Source organism: Pongo abelii, chromosome 6, assembly GCF_028885655.2.
Source record: "Pongo abelii isolate AG06213 chromosome 6, NHGRI_mPonAbe1-v2.0_pri, whole genome shotgun sequence".
Classification (NCBI taxonomy): domain Eukaryota; kingdom Metazoa; phylum Chordata; class Mammalia; order Primates; family Hominidae; genus Pongo; species Pongo abelii.
Genome location: NC_071991.2, coordinates 155,709,485 through 155,732,529, shown reverse-complemented (window position 1 = coordinate 155,732,529; position 23,045 = coordinate 155,709,485). Strand labels below are relative to the sequence as shown.

The following is a 23,045-nucleotide window of genomic DNA, read 5'->3' as shown; positions in this document are numbered from 1 at the left end:
TACCCTGCAGAGCCCACCTTTCTCACTCACAGTTCTGAACACGTTACCTGCTGACACATCACTCTATGACCATGTCCACTTCAGTCACCATCACCACGGTCCACGCTGCTTGAGCTCATGTCTCATTGAGACAATCTGGAGGCCACCAGCTGTTCCCCTTGTGTCTCCTCTGGTCTCTAACCTGTTCTTTATCCAGGGGAGTGAACTTTTGTTGTTGTTGTTTTTTTGGATATGGGGTCTTGCTCTTTCACCCAGGCTGGGGTGCAGTGGATATTCACAGGTACAATCATAGTTCATTGCAGCCTTGAGCTCCTGGGCTCCAGTGATCTTGGCTCCTCAGCCTTCTGAGTAGCTGGGACCAGGAGAGTGGGACAGTGCCCTTGCTTAGGCCCTGTTGACAGCTTGCCATTGTATTTGGGATAAACTCCAATCCCTTAGTGGGTGAGGAGCACCCATGTAGTTGGCCCCCTTCCTCCTAGCTATCCGTGCCTCCCCTGCCCCTTCTCTCAAGTTCTCCGAGTGACTGAACTACCTGAGGGCATTTGCTTGCTGTTTCCACCCCTGTGTCCGCCTCTCGCACTCTGTGCCTTAGACTAGTAACATGATCCATTCTCTCAGCCCTGTGGTAGTTCTTGGGGACCCTTCTGGGGCTCCCTTACCCCAGTCTGGACCAGGCTTCCATGTAGGCCCCAGGGCCCTGGCCAGTGGCTTCTCTTTTCCCTGGGGTTTGCCATGGGTTTTTTAATGCACATTCTTTACCGTTGCTCCTGCCAGATTGGAGGCTGCCTGGGGCCGCGGGCTCCTCCTCCTCTCTCATCTCTGTTTCCATAGCTCCTGGCTCAGCCTGGTACCACAAGTGCTCAGGAAGTATTTCTTAGATGAAGAGTAGAACATTCCCGCAGCACGTCTTCCACGTCCCTCCCAACTGATGTGTAGATTGCCTGAAGCTGAGCGACCTACGTTAGTCTAGGGTTGGAAGTCATGTGGCTTTGTTGGTGATTTTATGGTGTGGGAGTTTGGCCAAGGAGTTCCCAAAGCAGATGCCTGAACAAGTGTCAGCATCAGTGGGAACCTGCGAGAAACGCAGATTCCCAGGCCTGACCTGTGGCCTGCTGACTCTGAAATGCTGGAGGGTGGCTGGGGCATCTACATTCCTGGTGAGTCCTTGGCCCACTCAGGTCCCAGAGCCCTGGACTAGGCAGGGAAGGCCTGTGGTACGTGGATGCACCCTCATCTTTCCATTGCTGTAACCAGGGCTCCCAAACTGGACCAGCCGTCACCTTCGCCTACAAAGGGTTTTTTTTGTTTTGTTTTGTTCTTTGTTTTTAAATACACTGTCCTGGGCTCCAGTTCCAGCCACACTGGCTGGGCAGGACAGGCTTGGGCCTGGACACCCTCCCCAGGTGGCTCTGAGGGGTACCCAGATGTAGGGGCCACTGGCCTCTCTGGAGGTACCGGGCTTTTGGGACAGGCTCAGCCCCTGAGCCCAGATGTGGCTCATCCCTGAGTGGAAGATGGCCTGTGCCCCAGCTGGTCCCAGATTGCTGCATGCCTTGAAGTCATGGCCAAGGATGGTAGGCTGTGTCCCTGGTGGCCACAGCAACAGCTTGTAGCGTCGACACCATCAGACGGCTTTCTCATTGCAGGGTGTGAGGCCCATGAGAATCCACCTCAATGCATCTCTCTGTCCCCAGGAAGGATTCATAACCCCCAATAACTACCCTCTCTCTCCAGCTAGTGCAGCTGCGCTCTGAGGCTAGACTAGTCACTGCATGCGCCTGCTCATGAGTCTGAATCTGCAGGCCCTGCTGGGGTCCTCTCCCCAAGGGGTCCCTGAGTGTAAGTCATGGGTAGAGAATGCCTGGGGTCTCCAGCCCTGGTGCCAGTTCTGTTACCACTGTCCTACTCCTCTGCTCCTGGCCTCTGCCTGCTCTGCGCACACACAGCCATGACCTACATCCAGCACCTTGTCTCTTCACTCCTATCCCTATGCTAGTGTCCTAGTACGTCTTCCAGCTTAACAGAAACCGCCCCTCTTGCCCCCAGAACCCTGGGCGGCTCATACAGTGTTGGCCCCATCTCTCCTTTCCTACTGTCCATCCTTCCAACGCTGAACAGGCTGCGGGTCCCTACAGCCTTGCAGAAGAGCTCCTGTGAGGTCCGCCCACAGCCATCGTGCCCCGCTAAACTCCACCTCGGCTCCCCATCCTCATCTCTCTGGACCAATCTGAGGCCAGGCCCTTCTCCTTCTTGGAACTCTTGCCAGCTCACTGCTTGCCTCTGTCACAGTCCTTTTCATTCTCTTTTGCCAGTTCCCCTCATTGCCCTAAATGCTGGGGGGCCCTAAATGCTGGGTGACCCTCAATGCTGGGGGATCCTAAATGCTGGGGGGCAAGGCTCCGTCTTAGGTTCTCCAGCTTCAGTCACCCTCCTGAGGCCGACTCCCAGCAAACACCTCTGGCCATACAGCTCCCCGGCCTCGGCATTCATGATGCACTGCCCCCAGCACCCAGCCTGGATGCCCTGCTGTGGCCTCTGACCTCTGCACTCACAGACACATCGCCCCTCAGCACCCAGCCTGGACACCCTGCTGGGGTCCCCATGTCCACGTGTGCAGGATGTAAACTCCTGACTCTGTCAGCACCACTCCCAGCTGGGCCTTCCTGGGGCTTCTGCCCATCTTGTGTTCTCCCAGCGCCAGCGGACTCCACCGTCACAGCCTCAGATGTCTTTCCAGATCCCCAGGCTCCCCACCGGACAGCCGTGGTGGCCTGCTCGGGCCCCTGCCCCAGCTGACGGCCTCCTGGCCATGCCCACCCAGCTGCTCTGTGACTTCACCTCCTCACCATGGGGCACCGTGGCCCCCTTGCCTTCTCTGCTCACTGTCCGATACCCTGTTTCCAGCTCCCTCACCTCTGTTCAAACAGGGCCCCACTGGAGAGGCCTCCTACAGCCCACTTTACAGGACAGTCTCTCCTCTCTGCCCTTCCCTCCACAGCCCTGCACGCCACTTCTCTACTCAGCTGTCTTCTCCAGAGAACTTGTTGTCAGCCGACAGGAGCTAGTCTGCCTGGGCTGCTGGCACACACTTGCAAAGTGGGAAATCCATCTTCTCCCTGTCCTGGAGTCTGGAAGTCCGAGACCCAGGTGTGGGCAGGGCTGGTTCCTCTGAGGCTGAGGAGGGTCTGCACCCGGCCTCGCCCCTGCTGCCACTGGCTTGAGATGACTTCAGCTTGTGGGAGGTTTCTCCCTGTGTCTTTGACGACGCCCTGCGCATTTGTCTCTGAGTCAAAACCCTCCTTTTATAAGGACACCAGTGATATTGGCTTAGGGTTCACCCTACTGACCTCAGCTTAACTAAATCTATGATAGCCCTGTTTCCAAATCAGTTCACATTATTTGGGTTTTAGGATTTCAACATATGAATTTTTAGGTGACATAATTCAACCCATCATAGCATGATCGATTTCTATTTGCCAGCATCTCTAGAACGTGAACCCCTTGAGGGCAGGGCTGGTCTTGCTGTTCATTGCTGCATTTGGAAGCAGCTCCTGGTGCCCTGCTGGCATCCTGCACGCTCACTGGATGAGGAATGCAGGCGTTTCGGTCCGCTGGGTGAAAGCCTTTGCAGTACAACATGCTTTTACATAACAGTGTAACTTAATACTCCATTAAAGTGGTACTAACAGGATTTCACAGGCAACTTGTGACTTTCAGCCTGAATGCTGGCCTTCAGGATGAGTCATCAAGCTGCAAACCACCCTGGCGAAGGCTCGTGCCTCTTGACAGACAGGTCCCCAGCCAGGCGGCCTTGTGGGGAGTCTGCGGCTACAGTGCCTTCCAGGAGCGCCCCCGCCCCCTTCCCTGAGTTGCTGCCGGTGGGCTGGCTGCCTGGTTTCCACACTCACACTTCCATTGGGTAGTTAAATTGCCCCTCATTGGGGCCTGGTTCACAGCAGAAATGAGCCCATTAAAAACAGGTGCTTTCTCCATGGATCCGCCCCAACCGCAGTCAGAGTCCCAGCATCCGCCGCACCTGCCTGTCCCTTCTCCCTTCTCCCCTTTATTGTATTTTTACTGGAGGCCGAGAGGAGCCAGTCTCCGCACAGTGGGTCACTTGCGCTTCCCACAGCCCCGTCCGCACTGCACTGTTTGTCTTGTTGCTGGAAACTCAGGTGACTCCTCGTGCCTGAGGGGGCAGCTGACCCCAGGCCAGGAGAGCAGGGTGTGTGTGGGGACCAGGGAGCGGGGCTGTGGGGCCACGGGGCTTTAGTTCTCCAGGACTGCTGGCTCTGTGGTGACTGCTCCCCATCCCTGCTGTCATCCGCAGCCCCCTGCACCCCGAGGAAGGAAGGCGGCTGGTGGAGGACGTCGCCCGCCTCCTGCAGATGCCCAGCAGCGCATTTGCTGACGTGGAGTAAGTACGGGGCCCTGGGGTTCCTGTTTGGCTCCTGTTGCTCGGTCGCAGAGACTGGGTGGGAGGGAAGGAGCTGCGAGCCCGTGGCTCTTGTTAATTACACGAGGGAACCTGTTTAGAGAAGTGCAAGGTGATTTCAGCAGCTTCAGTAAGTTATTTAGAGGCAGTGGAAACCAGTGTTTAAGGGGAAGGATTAAAATCTCCTGAAGGACAGTGTTGCTGCAGCCAAGTGTCAAACCTGTGGTGCTGGAACCACCCAAGGCTCTAGAACATTCTGCACATGCCCTATGCCAATGTGTGGGAGCCTCTGGAGGGCCCACCCCAGAGAGCATTCATGAGCACCTGCTGTGGACGTGGCCCTGTCCCTGGCTGTCAGGAAAATGCGCTGTCCTTCGGAGACCTGGCTTTGGATCCCGAGTCTCTGCAGTTCCCGTGGCAGGCATGGCCCTGGTCTCAGCGTGACCTGGTTTAGAGAGTTGTGGGCATGAGGCATGCAGGGCTGGTGTGTGAGTACACACAGGGGCAGCCTCTTTCCTGTCTCATGACAAGTGCTTGAGGAACCACGCATGCATATGTGAAGCTTGGAGCAGAGATGGCTGAGTGCGGAAGCTGCAGGAGCTCCCACAGGGCACAGCTGGGTGTGGAGAGAAGGTCAGAGAGAAGAGGGAGGGTAGAGTGACATCCACGGAGGACCTGAGACAAGAGGCCGGCCTGGGCTGTGTGTGGTGCCCACCTGCCTGTGGACCGAGGGGTGCCTGCCTACACGTGTTGTTCACTCACTGGCCCCTTCACACAGGGGTGACATCATTCACTCACTGGTCCTTTCACACAGGAGTGACATCATTCACTCACTGGCCCCTTCACACAGGGTGACTTCATTCACTCACTGACTCTTCACACGGGTGACGTTATTCACTCATTGGCTCCTACAGAGTGACGTCATTCACTCACTGACTCTGCACACAGAGGTGACGTCATTCACTCACTGACTCTTCACACAGCGGTGATGTCATTCACTGGCCCCTTCACACAGGGGTGACATCATTCACTCACTGGCCCCTTCACACAGGGGTGACATCATTCACTCACTGGCCCCTTCACACAGGGTGATATCATTCACTCACTCTTCACACGGGTGATGTCATTCACTCACTGGCCTCTTCACACGGGGTGATGTCATTCACTCACTGACTCTTCACACAGGGGTGACGTCATTCACTCACTGTCTCCTTCACATAGGGGTGACGTCATTCACTCACTCTTTACACAAGTGACATCATTCACTCACTGACTCATCACACAGGGATGATGTCATTCACTCACTGTCTCTTTCACACAGGGGGTGATGTCCTTCACTCGCCCTTTCACGCAGGGGTGACGTCATTAATTCACTGACTCTTCACACAGTGGTGACGTCATTCATTCACTGACCCTTTTGTGCAGGGATGACATCATTCACTCACTGGCTCTTTCGTGCAGGGATGACGTTATTCACTCACTCATGACACAGTGACGTCATTCACTCACTTGCCCCTTCACACGGGGTGATGTCATTCAGTCACTGGTGACATCATTCACTCACTCCCCCTTCACAAGGGTGTCATTCACTCACTGGCCCCTTCACACAGGGGTGACATCATTCACTCACTGACTTATCACACAGGTGACGTCATTCACTCACTAGCCCCTTCACACAGGGGTGACATCATTCACTCACTGACTCATCACACGGGTGACATCATTCACTCACTGGCTCCTACACACAGGGTGATGTCATTCTCTCACTGACACTTCACACAGGGGTGACATCATTCACTCACTGTCTCCTTCACACAGGGGTGACATCATTCACTCACTGACTCTTCACACAGGGGTGACGTCATTCACTCACTCTTCACACAGGGATGATGTCAATCACCCACTGTCGTTCACACGGGGTGACGTCATTCACTCACTGGCCCTTTCACGCAGGGGTGATGTCATTCACTCACTCTTCACACAGGGGTGACGTCATTCACTCACTGACTCATCACACAGAGTGATGTCATTAACTCACTGGCTCCTTCACACAGGGGTGGCATCATTCACTCACTGACTCTTCACACAGAGGTGATGTCATTCACTCAATGACTCTTCACACAGGGTGATGTCATTCACTCACGGGCTCCCTCACATGGGTGACTTCATTCACTCACTGACTCATCACACAGGGGTGACCTCATTCACTCACTGTCTCTTTCACATGGGGTGATGTCATTCACTTACAGACTCTTCACTCAGGGGTGACGTCATTCACTCACTGGGCCCTTCACACATGGGTGACATCATTCACTCACTGGCCCTTTCACAAAGGGGTGATGTCATTCACTCACTGGGCCCTTCACACATGGGTGACATCATTCACTCACTGGCCCTTTCACACAGGGGTGATGTCATTCACTCAGTGACTCTTCACACAGGGGTGATGTCATTCACTCACTGCCCCATTCACACAGGGGTGATGTCATTCACTCACGTCTCCTTCACACAGGAGTGACGTCATTCACTTACTGGCTCCCTCACACGGGGTGACGTCATTCACTCACTGTCTCCCTCACACAGGAGTGACATCACTCACTGAGCCTTTCACACAGGGGTGACGTCATTCACTCACTGACTCTTCACACAGGGGTGATGTCATTCATTCACTGTCTCCTTCACGCAGGGGTGACATCATTCACTCACTGTCTCTCTCACGCAGGGGTGATGTCATTCACTCATTGGCTCCTTCACACAGGGGTGTTGTCACTCACTCATCTTCACACAGGGGTGACGTCATTCACTCACTGGCTCTTTACACAGGGTAACGTCATTCACTCACTCTTCACGTGGATGACATAATTCACTCTCTTCACACAGCAGTGTCATTCACTCACTGGCTCCCTCACAGAGGGCTGACGTCATTCACTCACTGACTCTTCACACAGGAGTGATGTCATTCACTCACTGGCCCCCTCACACAGGGTTGGCTTCATTCATTCACTGTCTCCTTCACACAGGGGTGACATCATTCACTCACTGACTCTTCACACAGGGTGACATCATTCACTTACTAGCTGCTTCACACAGGGGTAACGTCATTCACTCACTGACTCTTCACACAGAGTTGATGTCAATCACTCACTGGTTCCTTCACACAGGGTTGACATCATTCACTCACTGGCCCCTTCACACAGGGGTGACCTTGTTCACTCACTGGCCCCTTCACACAGGGGTGACCTTGTTCACTCACTGGCCCCTTCACACGGGGGTGGCCTCGTTCACTCAGTGGCTCCTCATAGCAGATGCTCACTGGGCACCTGCGGCAACCTGGCCTCACCAGGAGCTGGGCATCCCCTTTGAGACACATGGGCCCTGCCTCAATTCTGCCATTTATTAGGAAACGACAGAAGAGTGTATGGGTCATTAGCATGGAGGGCACTAGGGGACATGCATGAGAAGCACCCCAGCCAGCCTGGGACCAGAAGTTTCTAGAAGTAGAAATCTGAAGGACACATGGAGGTGTCCCAGAGAGAGATGTGACATGCAACTCCAGACTGCTCACTGTGGCCCACACCGTTCCTAGGGTACAGACACATGCAATGAGCATGTTCAAGGAAATGTCCATGGACAGGAAAGATGTGGAGGGACACAGGGGACCCCATACATACCAGGGCTGCTGGGGTTTCCCTGAAGTGGGGTGGTCCGGTGGGCAGGCCAGGTAGGACTGCTCAGTAGGGACAGAGAGGCCATTTAGGGACCCAGCATGTACAGTGAGAGGATCCTACAGAGTGAACACAGTGAGATGGTCTGACTAGAGCTGAGAGAGAGCAGCCCTGAGGCCACCTGGGGAAGGTAAGGGAGGGAGCAGGTGCAAGGCGGGTGTGGTGGCAATGGGAGCACAGAGATCCAGGTGAGGGGGGCTATTTGTGGGGCTATAGTGCGTGAGTGGGCTGTAGAGATCCAGGTGAGAGGTGGCAGGTGCATGGGGCTTTAATTGGCAGGCTCATGCGGACATCCAGGTGAGCAAAGGGTCACATACTCAGGGCTGCAGTGGGCAGGTGGTTTGCAGAGATCCAGGTAAGAGTGGAACCAGGCACAGGGTGAATGCAGTAGGAAGGGGCTATGCTGAGATGCAGTTGTTTGGGGGGGCAGGTGTGTGGGCCTGCAGTAGGCAGCAGAGGTGCAGAGATCCAGGTGAGAGAGGGGGCAGGTGCATCAATTTGCAGTGGGCAGGGGACTTTCCCAGATCCAGGTGAGAGAGGGGGCAGGTACATGGGCCTGCTGTGGGCAGGGGGTGTGCAGGGATCTATGTGTGAGAAGGGGCAGGTGCAGGGCAGATGCAGATATCCACATGAAAGAGGGGGCATGTTCATGGGCTGCTGTGGGCAGGGGAGACGAGAAGATGCAGGTGAGGGAAGAGAGCAGGTACAGCATGACTGCAGTGGGTGGCCACTGAGTGACTTCTGCCTGGGAAGCAGGATTTGAAGAATTGTAGAAAGGTAGCTTCAAGGATAAGGGTAGATCTGAGTGCAAAGTGTGTGTTGATCTGTACAGTGTGATGCCTGCCCATGGAAACAGGAAAGTAGGGCCTCAGGAAGAAGTCCTGGTGGCCCCTGGGCAGTCAAACGTTTTCCCTGTGGCTCACCATGTGGAGGGCCTGTTGTTCCTAGAGTGGCCTGGGATGTTTGGGCACCTGGGGTTCTGGAGGTGGTGGGTGGGCAGGGGCTGCAGCTGTTTCCCACCTGGTAGGAAATACTTCAGTGTTTTAACTTCTGATGTGACTGAGGGTACTGGAAATGTATGGGGTGGCTTTCAGCACACCAGGGACTTAGGAGGGGGGAGGGTTTGAGGGAGCTTCCTAACAGGTTTGATTGATAGGTTTGTTTCAGGTACCTGGATGACTTCTAAGGGGTGCTGTCCAGGTGACTTAGGGGACAGATCTGGGTAGGTGTAGATGCCATAACCTTAATGTACAGTGGACAGCAAGGTCCCAGTTTCTGACGGGATCAGGAGATGGAGGTAAGGGAAGAGAAGAGGGGCAGCAGCGATGTGGGGCACATGGACCCTTAGGTGTATGTGAGAACAGAGACAAGTGTGCATGTTGGCACCACCTTGGTTTCTTGTGAGGTAGCTCCCAGTCAGTGTTTTGGGTTCCTAGGGAAGAAATATTAACTCTAGGGAAACCACACAGGACAGATTTCACAGAAGTTGAAAATAGAAGAAGCTCCCAAGACCTGAAAGAACTGAGATGCTTCCAGGATCTTAAAATGTTCCTCTTTATGCTGAAGGAGGATTAGATAATCTGGTTTTATGGGATGCTGGGGAAGTGACTTTTCCTCTCTGGGCCATAGTTTTATATTTTGAAAATTAGAGGGGTTTGCCTACTTCATCTTTAGTGATTATTCAAGGATTAATCTTCTGTGAACCTGTGACCTGGGACAGTAGTGAAAATCATGTAACAGGCACTCTATCACCTTCGGGGAGCAGGGCACAGATAGTGTGACAGGGTTATATCCCCAAGGGCAGACTCCACAGGTAGGCGTTTGTGTGGAGAGGCTCATTTCATCCACCCCTGGAGACATCCTCTTTATCAGTGTTTTGGATATTCCCAAAGTGGCACACTTTTGAGTAGTGATAAACAGTGAGTCAGAAAAGGTGGAAATAGCTTCTTCCAGATGATACACAGAGGTGTGTGTGTGGAGGCAGGGAGGGAGCTAAGAAAGAAGCTGGAGCCAAGGATGGAGGTGATGGTGGAGCTTTGGAGGAAACTGTGCTGGAGCTGGGAGGGAGCAGAGATGGAGGTTGGGATGGAACTCAAGAGAGAGGGGGATGAGCTGGGATGAAGCTCAGAAAGGAGCTGGAGATGCCACTTGTAAGGAGTAAGGATAAAAATGAGATAGAGCAGAAATGGAGCTGGGGGGAAGCCAGATGGAGCTGGGGGGAAGCCAGATGGAGCTGGGGGGAAGCTAGATGGAGCTGGGGGGAAGCTAGGTGGATGGGGCTGGGATGGACTGGGATGGAGCTAAGATAGATCAGGGAAGGAACTGGAAATGGAGATGGGATGAAGCTCAGAAAAAAGCTGAGATGAATCTGAGAACAGAGCAGGATGGAGCTAGAATGGAGCAGTGATGACCTAGGATAGAGCTGAATGGAGTTGGAGTGGAGATGGAAGGAGCTTGGAATAAAACAGAAGAGAGATGGGGATGGAATTCAGTGGAGCTGGATGAAGGAGGGGATGGAACTGGATGGAGCTGGGATGGAGCAGTGATAGAGCTGGGTATACAGTAGTATGGAGATGAGATGGAGTAGTGATGGAGCTGGGTATAGAGTAGTATGGAGATGGGATGGAGCTGGATGGAGCTGCAATGGAGCTGGATGGGGCTGCATGGCGTAAGATGGAGCTAGGATGGAAATTGATGGAGGTAGGGATAAAGCAGGGCATGCATCTGGATGGAACTGGATGGAGATACAATGGAGATGGATAGAGCTGTGATGGATTTGTGGATGGAGATGAGGTGGAGCTGGGATGGAGCTGGATGGAGCTCCATGGTCTGGGATAGAGTTGATGAATCTGGATGGAAGTCTATGGAGCTTGGTTCAGCTTGGGATGGAGTAGGGATCGATAGGAATGGAGCTGGATGGAAGTTCATGGAGCTGGGGATGAATGAAGCCTTGGGTGTACCTGGGGTAGAGCTGGGATGGAATCTGATGTAGCTGAGTGGAGGTGGGATGGAGCTGGGATGAGGGTGAAGCTAGGGTGGAGTTTGATGGAGCTCAGTGGAGTTGGGATGGAGCTGGGATGGAGTTTGATGGAGCTGAGCACAGTTGGGATGGAGCTAGGATGAGGATGGAGCTCAGATGCAGCTCAGTGGAACTGAGTGGAATTGGGATAGAGTTGGGATGGAGCTGAGGGTGGAGCTGGGATGGAGTTTGATGGAGCTGAGTGGAGTTGGGATGGAGCTGAGGGTGAAGCTAGGATGGAGTTTGATGGAGCTGAGTGGAGTTGAGATAAAGCTGAGGATGGAGCTGGGATGGAGTATGATGGCGCTTAGTAGGGTTGGGAAGGAGCTGAGGATGGAGCTGGGATGGAGTTTGATGGAGCTGGGATGGAGTTTGATGGAGCTGAGTGGAGTTCTGATGGAGTTCAGATAAGGGTGGAGCTGGGATGGAGTTTGATGGAGCTGTGTGGAGTTGGGATGGAGCTGAGGGTGGAGCTGGGATGGAGTTTGATGGAGCTGAGTGGAGTTGGGAAGGAGCTGAGGGTGGAGCTGGGATGGAATTTGATGGAGCTGAGTGGAGTTGGGAAGGAGCTGAGGATGGAGCTGGGATGGAGTTTGATGGAGCTGAGTGGAGTTGGGATGGAGCTGAGGATGGAGCTGCGGTTGGTGCTGGATGGAGCTGGGATGGATTTTGTGATGGAGCTGGGATGGTTGTGATCACGGGTGGTTGCTGGCTCTTCCTCAAGCTCTCCTCCACTACTTACAAGGCCTTCATCAGTCCTATTCTCTCTCTTTTCTCCCTTCTGTTCTCCTCTCTGTCCCTGCCTAGGTGAGCCCTATAGTCTTCATCTCCTTTTTCATCTTGTGAGGGGCCCTGCTGCTGATCTTGGTGTCTTACTATTTCCTCATCTATGACTTTTTTATCCATCCAGAAATCCCTGATTTTCACAGCAGTAGCTTTGCTCTTAAGTTGTGTTGATTCTTATGTGTCTTCCAGGGCCTTTCTCAGGAGTCTTTGAGCCTGAGATTCACCTGACCTCCACTGTCTTCATCCCGGCCTTCCTCAGTCCTTCTGATGCCTCAGACTGCTCCGGGGAGGGCGTAGTGAGGAAGCACAGGAAGGAAATCTCAGGGAGAGATGCCCTGATGCTCCACTGCCTTAAATCTGTCTCTAGGCCAGGCATGGTGGCTCATGCCTGTAATCCCAGAACTTTGGGAGGCTGAGGCGAGTGGATCATGAGTTCAGGAGTTCAGGACCAGCCTGGCCAAAATGGTGAAACCCCATCTCTACTTAAAAATACAAAAATTAGCCGGGCATGGTGGCAGGTGCCTGTAATCCCAGGTACTTGGGAGGCTGAGGCAGAGAATTGCTTGAACCCAGGAGGCAGTGGTTGCAGTAAGCTGAGATCGCGCCACTGCACTCCAGCCTGGGCAACAGAGCAAGACTCCATCTCAAAAAAAGAAAAAAATCTGTCTCTAAGAACCAGCAGGAAATGTGTCCAGGCTGCTAACCATCATGGGCTGAGTGGGACGACCTGACTTCATGGGCATTACAAAGAGCAGTGTGCTGTGGCCCCCAACACCGTTGATGTACATCACATCAAGTGGGGGCCTGCACTGACCTGGCACAGAGCAGGACATGTAAGAAGGGGAACACTCATCCCTGCCCCTGAACTCTTTGAAACCTGGCTCATGAGACAAACAAGTCGGACAGTGCTAGAGAAGGTTCTAGAACTGCCAGTGACCTCAGACATTCTGAGTACATCTCAGGCTAGGGAAGTGAGGCTGGAGAGGAAGGGAATCTCCCGGGGCCCAGAGAGTGGGCCCTGCCTCGGACATCACTGCTCCCTGGGCACAGCTACGTTAGTCCAGAAAGTGCAGTTTTCCTGATGGTCTTTGAGTCTCACCTGTGTGCAGGGCTCTTCACGTTCTTTTTCCTACTGCTGTTATTTTAAGGCTTTTTACCTCTTACTTTGAACTGGAAGGAGCCACCTGTCATCAAGTGTCCTGAATGGTTCAAACTGCATTCCTTTCCACGAAGGATTTCATCCCAGGCCTGTATCTTTGGCACTATCCCTCCCTATGGCCCCCAGGAAGGCGCCTAGTTTTAGGACTCAGGAACTCACCGTGGGCCCAGGCCACACGCACAGGAAGGATGAGGCCACAGGTGGTGAGTGGGAGCCTCACATTGACTGCAGCCAATGACCGCAGGCCGTTTGTTCTAGGTGCTCACGCCTGCTTGTGCTGTCAGACAGGGACAGGTGGGTGTCTGGACACCCAGGCCTTACTGGGTCCTGCTGATAGCTTATTTCAGAAGGAGGGGTTCCCCATGGACTGATGCCCCAGCTCCTGTCCCGTCAGGCTCCCTGTCTAGGACTCAGCTCTGATGCCGCTGAGGAGCATGAGGTACTGTCCTGGGGGTGTGTCCTCCCGGGTCTGCAGTGCCTTCCCTGCACCGTGGCCCCCAGAACATTAGCCGTGTGCTGTCTTTTTCCCCAGACCATCAGCTCCTCACTGCTGCTCACTGTTCTGTGTCCTGAACCCGGCTCAGTGACTGCAGAGGAGTGTGTGTTAAGTGCAAGTGTGATTCAAGCGTCATGCAATGAGTCCTTGAACAACAAAGGCCTCATCCCTCCAACACCCGCAAAGCTGCAGGCCCATCCCACACCCCCTTCTGCCTCTCTCCATATATCAAATACACGGGGCATGCTCTGTGGTTCTGCAGCCCTGGGAAACTCACCTGTTGCTGCCAAGGCCCACAATTACTGATGAACGCGTGGAGGTGTGGATGCCTCCTTAGTTAAAAGTGAGATTGTCACCAGGGACATCTGAGGGCCATGGAAAAGAAGCAGCCTGGGTACCATGAGAGGTGCCTCCGTGAGCAGCAGGGCGGCCTGGAACCATGGGAGGGAGGAAGCTGTTGCATCCAGACACACAACTGAGATAATTGGGCAGAGGGCAGGCAGTCACAAGAGGTGGCTTTGGAACAAAACATCCTCAGGCCAGCTTGGGATGCATGCATTGAGTTTACCATATTTTCCTCTGGCAAAGCCCTTCTGTGGTGGCTGTCCAGCACACGGAAGGCCATGGCTTGGGCGCACAGGGGCTCAGTGTTTTCTGAAGGTTCCCTCCCGGCCACCCTGCTGCTGGGCAGCACTGTTAGCATCATGGCTCCAGGGTGAAGGCACGGGCTGGGGGCTGCCTGGCACCTGGGCTCAGTGCCTGCCACATGGGTCCAGTTTGCGATCTGGGGCTTGGGAGAGGAACCACTTCATCCTCAGGATAGGAGAGGGGCCACAGGGTCAGCTGCAAGCTCCGTGGCTGCTCACTGTGAGCAGATCCTGGGACCTCAGGGCCCACTGTGGCGTAGTGACGGGCAGAGATGGGCCTGCCGCTGCTCACTGCTTTGGCCATCTCTGCCCTCCCCCAGTAACATCCCCTGGGACAGGGTGGGCCAGAATGAAGAAGGGAGGAGTGGTTGGTCACATGGCCAACAGCTGGACGGTCAGGGTGGCCAGGGGCTTTGCTGTCCACACTGATTGGAGCAGACCTGAGGCTGACGGGCACACTGCTGTGCTGGGAGTGCATGAGTGAGATTTTCTTAAATACGAGGTGGGATTTCTTTTAAAGTCTCCATGGCTTTCATGGTGAGCTGGGTTTTAAACTCTTTTGGTGCAATGGAAGGTGTGAGGTCTTTCTTTGTATACAGTGGGATTGTTTGGGTTAGATGACTGGAAGAAGGAATGAGTTTATTCTGCTGATTGTTTCTTTTGCTATGTGGAAACTTTTTAGTTTAAGCCCCAGCTATTTGTCATTGTTTTTGTTGTATTTGCTATTGGGTTCTTGGTCATGAAGTCTTTGCCTAAGCCAATGTCTGGAAGAGTTTTTCCAATGTTATTTTCTAGAAATTTTATGGTTTCAGGTCTTAGATTTAAGTCCTTGATCCATCTTGAGTTGATTTTTGGATAAGGGGAGAGATGAGGATCCAGTTTTATTCTTCTACATGTGGCTTGCCAATTATCCCAGCACTATTTTTGAATAGAGTGTCCTTTCCCCACTTTGTTTTTGTTTGCTTTGTCAAAGATCAGTTGGCTGTTAAGTATTTGAGTTTATTTCTGGGTTCTCTATTCTGTTCCATTGGTCTGTGTGCCTATTTTTCTACCAGTACCATGCTGTTTTGGTGACTATGGCCTTATAGAATAGTTTGAAGTCAGGTAATGTGATGCCTCCAGATTGTTCTTTTTGCTTAGTCTTGCTTTGGCTATGCAGGCTCTTTTTTGGTTCCATATGAATTTTTGGATTGTCTTTTCTGATTCTGTGAAGAATGATGGTGGTATTTTGATGGGAATTGTGTTGAATTTGTAGATTGCTTTTGGCAGTATGATCATTTTCACAATATTGATTCTACCCATCCATGAGCTTGGGATGTGTTTCCATTTGTTTGCGTCATCTGTGATTTCTTTCAGCAGTAAACAGACAACCCAAAGAGCGAGAAAAAATCTTCATGATCTATATATCCGACAAAAGACTAATATCCAGACTCTACAAAGAACTCACATTAGCAAGAAACAAACAATCCCACCAAACAATGGGCTAAAGACATGAATAGACAATTCTTGAAAGAAGATATACAAATGGCCAACAAACATATGAAAAAATGCCCAACATCACTAATGATCAGGGAAATGCAAATCAAAACCACAATGTGATACCACCTTACTCCTGCAAGAATGGATATAATCAAAAAATCAAAAAACAGTAGATGCTGGTGCAGATGTGGTGAACAGGGAACACTTCTACACTGCTGGTGGGAGTATAAACTAGTACAGCCGCTATGGAAAACAGTGTGGAGATTCCTTAAAGAACTAAAAGTAGAACTACCATTTGATCCAGCAATCTCACTACTGGGTATCTACCTGGAGGACAAGAAGTCATTATACAAGAAAGATACTTGCACACACGTTTATAGCAGCACAATTTGCAATTGCAAAAATATGGAACCAACCCAAATGCCCATCAGTCAATGAGTGGATAAAGAAATTGTGGCACACACACACACCCTATGGAATACTATTCAGCCATAAAAAGGAATGAAATAATGGCATTCACAGCAAGCTGGATGGAACTGGAGACTATTATTCTAAATGAAGTAACTCAGGAATGGAAAACCAAACATCATATGTTCTCACTCATAAGTGGGATCTGAGCTATGAGGATGCGAAGGCTTAAGAATGACATAAGGACTTTGGGGACTCAGGGAAAAGGGTGGCAGGAGGGTGAGGGATAAAAGAACACACATTGGATTCAGTGCACACTGCTTGGGTGATGGGTGCACCAAAATCTCACAAATCACCATTAGAGAACTTACTCATGTACCCAAACACTGCCTGTTCCCAAAACCTATGGAAAATAAAAATAAATAGAGAAGGAATAAGTTTATTTCATGAACACAATGATCCTTATGAGGGAGAAGTGGGGAGAAGTGAAGCATGACCACTGATGGGATGGGGGGAGGAAAAAGAGGCAGCCGGGGATGTGTAGGGGGAGGCAGCTGGGGATGTCGGAGGATGAAGGGGAGGCAGCTGGGGATGTCGGAGGATGAAGGGGAGGCAGCTGGGATGTGGGGGGAGGGAGGGGAGGCAGCAGGGGATGTGGGGGGAGGGAGGGGAGGCAGCAGGGGATGTGGGGGGAGGGAGGGGAGGCAGCCGGGATGTGGGGGGAGGGAGGGGAGGCAGCTGGGATGTGGGGGGAGGGAGGGGAGGCAGCTGGGGATGTGGGGGGAGGGAGGGGAGGCAGCAGGGGATGTGGGGGGAGGGAGGGGAGGCAGCTGGGGATGTGGGGGGAGGGAGGGGAGGCAGCTGGGGATGTGGGGGGAGGGAGGGGAGGCAGCAGGGGATGTGGGGGGAGGGAGGGGAGGCAGCTGGGGATGTGGGGGGAGGGAGGGGAGGCAGCAGGGGATGTGGGGGGAGGGAGGGGAGGCAGCTGGGGATGTGGGGGGAGGGAGGGGAGGCAGCTGGGGATGTGGGGGGAGGAAGGGGAGGCAGCTGGAATGTGGGGGGAGGGAGGGGAGGCAGCAGGGGATGTGGGGGGAGGGAGGGGAGGCAGCAGGGGATGTGGGGGGAGGGAGGGGAGGCAGCTGGGGATGTGGGGGGAGGGAGGGGAGGCAGCAGGGGATGTGGGGGGAGGGAGGGGAGGCAGCCAGGATGCGGAACCCGGGGATGAGGCCAGAGAAGAAGTGGGTCTTCAAGACTGAGAAGCCCGGCTCCCCTCAAGGACCCAGGAACCCTGCACTCCGCACTGTCACCTTCTACCAGCTTCTCCGGCCCTCCCCCCAGCCCCGTGCCACGTCCCCCACTGCTTCCTTGTTTTCTCGCTTTCTCCCCAGCTCCTCGGTGGTCATGCTTTGCTTCATCTCTCCCACTCCTCTCCCATAAGGAGCATCCTGTGCTCACGAAATAAACGTCCTTCTTCTTCCAGTCATGGAGCCCAAGCAACCCCATTCACCTTCACAGAGTCTCAGCAAAATGGTGGGATTGTCAATGCCAGGCTGGGGCGGGCAGGGGAGGCTGTGCCTCCGGGAGCCTCTGGTTTCACAGAGCAGCTGGGCCTCGCCCGTGCCTGCTCCTTGCCCCCGGCCCTCCTGGCCACCGCCTTCGCTGTCGGAAGATGGACTCTGAGCACAGATGTCTTCTCCTTTCTCCGGGAGCAGGGCTGGGCTTTGCCAGACGCAGTCCTGGGTAAGCATCACTCTCGGGCATCTCCCGCCTTAGGACACTGGCGGCCCCCTCTTTCCTACAGAGTCAAACCTGAGTCCCGCCGCCCGTCCCTCAGAGCCTTCGAGAATCTGGACCTCTCCGCCTCTTCCCCAGGGAACCTCCCCGGTGGCCTCACCTGCAGGATCCTTTGCCGGTCCCCTGCCCACATTTCAGAGCTGAAGTCTGATTCTTGCTGTGTCCAGCACCTTCTCCGAGGTCCCCAGTCCTGGCCAGGCGGAGGCTGCCCCACGCCTGGGTCTTGAGTTCTGGTGCCTGTGTGCGTGTGTGCTCATGTGCAGTGGAGCACGCAAGCCTTACCTCCGTGTCCTGTGCCTCACCCGGGCCCAGCAGCCACGGGCACACACTTGGCAAATGCACCGGCTCGAGGGACGGATGGGGGTGTGGGCTGTGCCTCGTTGGTGTCTCGAGGGGAGCAGCTCTGACTGGCGGGAGACACGGTCACGCGGTGCTGCCTGTCAGAGCATGTTCTCGGAGCTGCTCATTGTTCCAGGAAAGGAAAAGAGGCGGACAGGATGCGCAAGCTGCCACTCTCAGACTCTCCTGTGGTTTTGTGGCAGTGCTAGTTATGCTGAATATGTTTTGTTAGTGGTTATGTAGCTGTCAGATAAACCCATTATTTCTTATGACATCATTAGAGACCATTAAAACTGCATTAGCATGTGATGTAATTATGCCAGCAGACCCGCAGTGACCGCAGCCGGGTTTTACGACGTGGTTGTGGCTGTCTGCGGCGGTGGTGATCGATGCCAGTCTGCCTTCCGCAGAATCTCGGGGAGGTGGGCAGTGCTCCTGGGAAAAAGAATGCCAAAGACACATTCCCACCAGCCCCTGAGTCCATAGTGAGACGGGCTCTGTGACAGTTCTCTTCCAGACAGCTTCGGCGGAGCTCCCACATCAGCCATGAGGACCGCCGGGGCATTTGGGGCACGCAGCCTAATTCTGTGATCAGTCTTCATGTGCTCTCCTGGTGCCAGAAGCGTTTACTTTCTCATCTGTGTGATTTACTGGATTGATGAATACGGTGTCATTACCGAAGAGGCAGCAGTGGGAATTCTGAACCCTGATGCTGCTTGTTGGGGTTTTCTCTGTGCACGGGGCGCGGGAGATGACTGTGCCTGCTGGATTCTGTGAGAACCCCAGTGCTGCCCGGGCCCCTCCACCTCCTTCCCCAGTGCCTGCCCCTCTCCCACCCTGCCAGTGGGAGAAGTCCCTGGGGTTTGCAGGGAAACTTCTGGAAAGTATGTTTCAGTTTCCAGGCGCAGAGTTGTGATTGTTTTCCCCCTAGTCTTGTCCCTGTGCATAAGGGATTTACAAAGATGTTGTAGGAAGCAGGAATCCTGTGAGGGGTGAGAATGGTCCTTCATTCCCTGGCTTGGCTCTCTGGTTTTCCCTGTGGCCTCGATGACTATGAAGCCCTGGATAATTCTGTCTACACATCAGGGCAGCGCAGATTAACCGCTGCAGCGACAGTGCTGTGGGTTAGTAATATCACTCAAAGCCAAGAGCCCCCGGCAGTGAGAAACTCCCAGGAGCCCCAGCAGAGGGTCTGGGTAAATGGCATTTGCATCTCCATGTGGTGTATCCACCACCTGCAGACTCCGGCCCTCACTGGCAATGTTGCTACCTGTTCACCTGTGTTCTGGATTTGCCAAGGGAGGAAGGTGGGGAATGGGGCCTCATGTTATGTAACTCTCCTTCCCAAATGGAGCCCAGGCTTCGCCTTCGGTGCCCTGTCTGAATATTGCAAGCAGTTGCAAAGGTGCAAGCTAGTGGCTCGAGACAGTGACATGAGGTTTTCCTGGAAATAAGGAATGTCAAGGAAATGTCACAGTATGTCAAAACTCCCCCGTCCCATCTTTAAGATGAGACAACAAGGGAAGACCACTGTGGATTTGCAAATAATAATTCTGTTTGAGTGAAAGGTGGCATTTCTCAGGTTAAGTGAATCCCATGATTTGATGGAAGGTATTTGTGTTTAAAATATTGGTGGAGCCTTGTTTCCTAGTATGAAATGATGTGACCATTTAGGAGGAGAGCAGGTTCCTTATTTTCCTGAGCCTCAGTTTCCCCACAAGGATGGAGGTGGCCTGGGCGTGTGGCTGAGACCCGGCTCTTAGAGGCCCCACACATGGTTCATGCTTTGCTGGTACCATCTCTTGCAGTTCTTCAACAAAGGGCCCCACAAATTATGTATATGGTCGTGAGGCTATGACAGGGTTGGAGAGACTCTAGGAAAAGCTAGAATAGCATCTGCTGTGGAGGTCTGCAATACGTGTTAGCTGGACAATTGTGCTATTTCATTGTTGTTAGGAAGAAAACACTCTAATTTCTACTGTTAATGGATTCAGATTGGCAGAAAGAACCCATTCTTTTCTCTAGACTTTCCAATGCACTTCAAGTGTGAAGCATTGGGTAAACGCTGGATTTGGGTGCTGGATACCAGGTAGTGAGGAGTTTCCCAGGCAGCTCTGAGCTTCCTTGTAATGGCACTTTCATCCATAGGACTTGAATCTTTATCTCCTGGCCGGGTGCGGCGGCTCACGCCTGTAATCCCAGTACTTTGGGGGCTGAACTGGGAGGATCACTGGAGACCAGGAGTTTGAGACCAGCCAGGGCAACATAGTGAGACCTCGTCTCTGCAAAACCAGAACCAGAAAGTATACACTGCTATGCGCCTTGAAGGCAGGGCCTCGGTCTGTATTGCTCAATCACGCGTCATCAGTGACTAGAGCGGTGTCTGGCCCATAACAGGGGCTTATGTGTTGAATGAGTAAGTGAATGATTCCATGAAAGAATGGGCAGGCTCTGGATTCAAAGGCACATGGGTTTGATTCCGTTTTTCTCAACTTGCCGTGAGACCCTGGGCAGATTACTGAAGCCACCTGGCCTCAGTGTGCCCCTCCGTGGAGTAGAGACGATAATGTCTACTTCAGAGTTGTGAGAATTAAATGCCCTGCATATGCAGATACTTAGCACCAAATAAAGAGTAGCTTTCCACATACATTATTAAAATAATAAAATGTCTAAGCCAAGAAATGTGTAAACACATGAACAAGTTAGATTTATATAGAAATGACACCAAACACTGTGGTAAAATATGCATTTTATTTATGACCTACACCATCAATACTAGATACCCTGCTTGGCGTTATTCTTATTTTTCTTACCAGGACCAAACAAAAATCACTTCACTCTTCTGAGTGTGCCTCTCCAGTCCAAGATGTTGCGGATGAGCTGATTGCAGGAGGCTTTGGGGCAGATGGGCGGGGCAGGTTATTCAGGACTCACCACCTGCAGGAAAGGCTGAGTGAGACCTGCAACCCAAGGCAGGGAGGAATATAAACCCGCCCCAGTTACAGGACCCAGCGGCTCCCCCCACCGCGGATGCTGGCCCATGAGTGTGCATTACATTTCATTGGGGATTGCAAACTGGAGTTGTATGAAGGCTGGCAGCTGCCTTCGGGAGTTAGCAGCCTGAGTGTCCAGAAAAACAAAAGTAAAACAAGAAACAAAAGCAGAGTGAGCCACAGTGCCCAGGAGACCCTGAAGGATGGTGGGGACTGCGCAGTGGAGCCCTCAGAAACACTCGGGGAGGGGTTGTCACCTTTCCTGCATGTGCTACAGCACCGAAGGCTGTGGCCAAGCTGCTGAGGCTTCGGAAAAAAGCCTTGGTCCTAATTCTTGGGTGAATGCTTCTATTTCTAAATGTCAGTCACTAATAATTCAGTCATTTGTTTGTGTAGCTCATTAATCCTTAAGCATCATGAGAGCAAAGCTGCAATAGAAAGCACAGATGGGGGCTGGGTGCAGTGGCTCACGCCTGTAATCCCAGCAGTTTGGGAGGCCAAGGTGGGCAGATCACGAGGTCAGGAGTTGGAGACCAGCCTGGCCAACTAGTGAAACCCCATCTCTACTTAAAAAAAAAAAAAAATTAGCTGGGCATGGTGGCGGGTGCCTGTAATCCCAGCTACTCGGGAGGCTGAGGCAGGAGAATCGCTTGAACTCAGGAGTCAGAGGTTGCAGTGAGCCAAGATCACGCCATTGCACTGCAGCCTGGGTGACAGTGCGAGACTCCGTCTCAAAACAAAAACAAAAACAAAACAAAAAAACACAGATGAGGTGGCCCTGGTCCTTCGGGAATGGCGAGCGTTCTGCTGCTCCTGGTGAGACCCAGCCCACCCCTGTGCTGGGGGAACAAGGGTCTTCTCTTGGGACCAGTCATGCCACCCAGCAGGTGTAACAGGAAAACAGCCTGCAGTAGAATTTCAAATGAGGCAAATGCTTTTAAAGTTCAAAGGCAAAGCATACATATTGAACCATCTGTTTTCTTCCAAATACTCCATGAGAAAAGTATGTGGCAAGACATTCCCTGGCACAGAAAGTATTTCCCGAATCTCATGTAATGGCAAAGTAATTGCAAACAAGATACGATCTGCACAGTGATGCAGTTGCTCAATGCTTTAAGAAAATAAAGCATCATCAATAATTATGTTTTCATTAAGGCTTGCATGATGTTAAATTATCTTGCAATAACTTTGTGTGTCTTTGTTTCCTCATACATTCAAATAACAATTGGTTCTCTGTTCTTCCTCCTTTGTAAGCTCTCAGGCTAGATATTTTGGGAAGTTATTGCCTCATGTACGGGAGGCAGGAATATACAATTGTGCAGGAAATGTGATAAATGAAAAGTGTGTGTTAGGAAAGTAGGTATGTATTATGCTATCCACGTGGAATTCCGGAGTTTTATGTTCCCGGTGTCTCCTCTGTAAGAAGACATAGCTGGAATGAGGCATGCAAAGAGAATTCTGTAGCAGCCAGACGTGAGCTCATTTTTTTACTGGTTTTCTGTCGGCAGCTTGGATTAGCCCAGCACCAAGCCGTGGGCTTCCCTAGAGTGAGGGACGCCAGTGAACAAGGAACAAGACTGGAGGAGGCAAGTTATCATCAGGAACAATTCAGGGAGCAAAAGCACAAACAGTGTGGGGGTCAGTCCAGCGGCAGAGTCAGGAAAGGACAGTGGTGCAGGCCTGCATGTGGGTCTACAGTGTGGGGGTCGGTCCAGCAGCAGAGTCAGGAAAGGACAGTGGTGCAGGCCTGTGTGTGGGTCTCACA

At 52.7% G+C, this 23,045-nt stretch overlaps 1 protein-coding gene across 12 annotated transcripts in view; it reads left to right on the top strand.

Moving 5' to 3' along the window:
* The window catches only part of PTPRN2 (protein tyrosine phosphatase receptor type N2), a 1,035,582-nt gene that overhangs the window by 461,425 nt on the left and 551,112 nt on the right, over window positions 1-23,045 (top strand). For 10 of the 12 annotated variants that reach the window (XM_024249815.3, XM_054560097.2, XM_024249817.3 and 7 more), the window contains one exon: window positions 4,331-4,417. The exons of the other annotated variants lie outside the window; for them this stretch is intronic. In XM_024249815.3, the coding sequence (XP_024105583.2) occupies window positions 4,331-4,417 (87 nt within the window). The remainder of the gene's footprint in view (window positions 1-4,330; window positions 4,418-23,045) is intronic. 12 annotated transcript variants of the gene reach the window in all.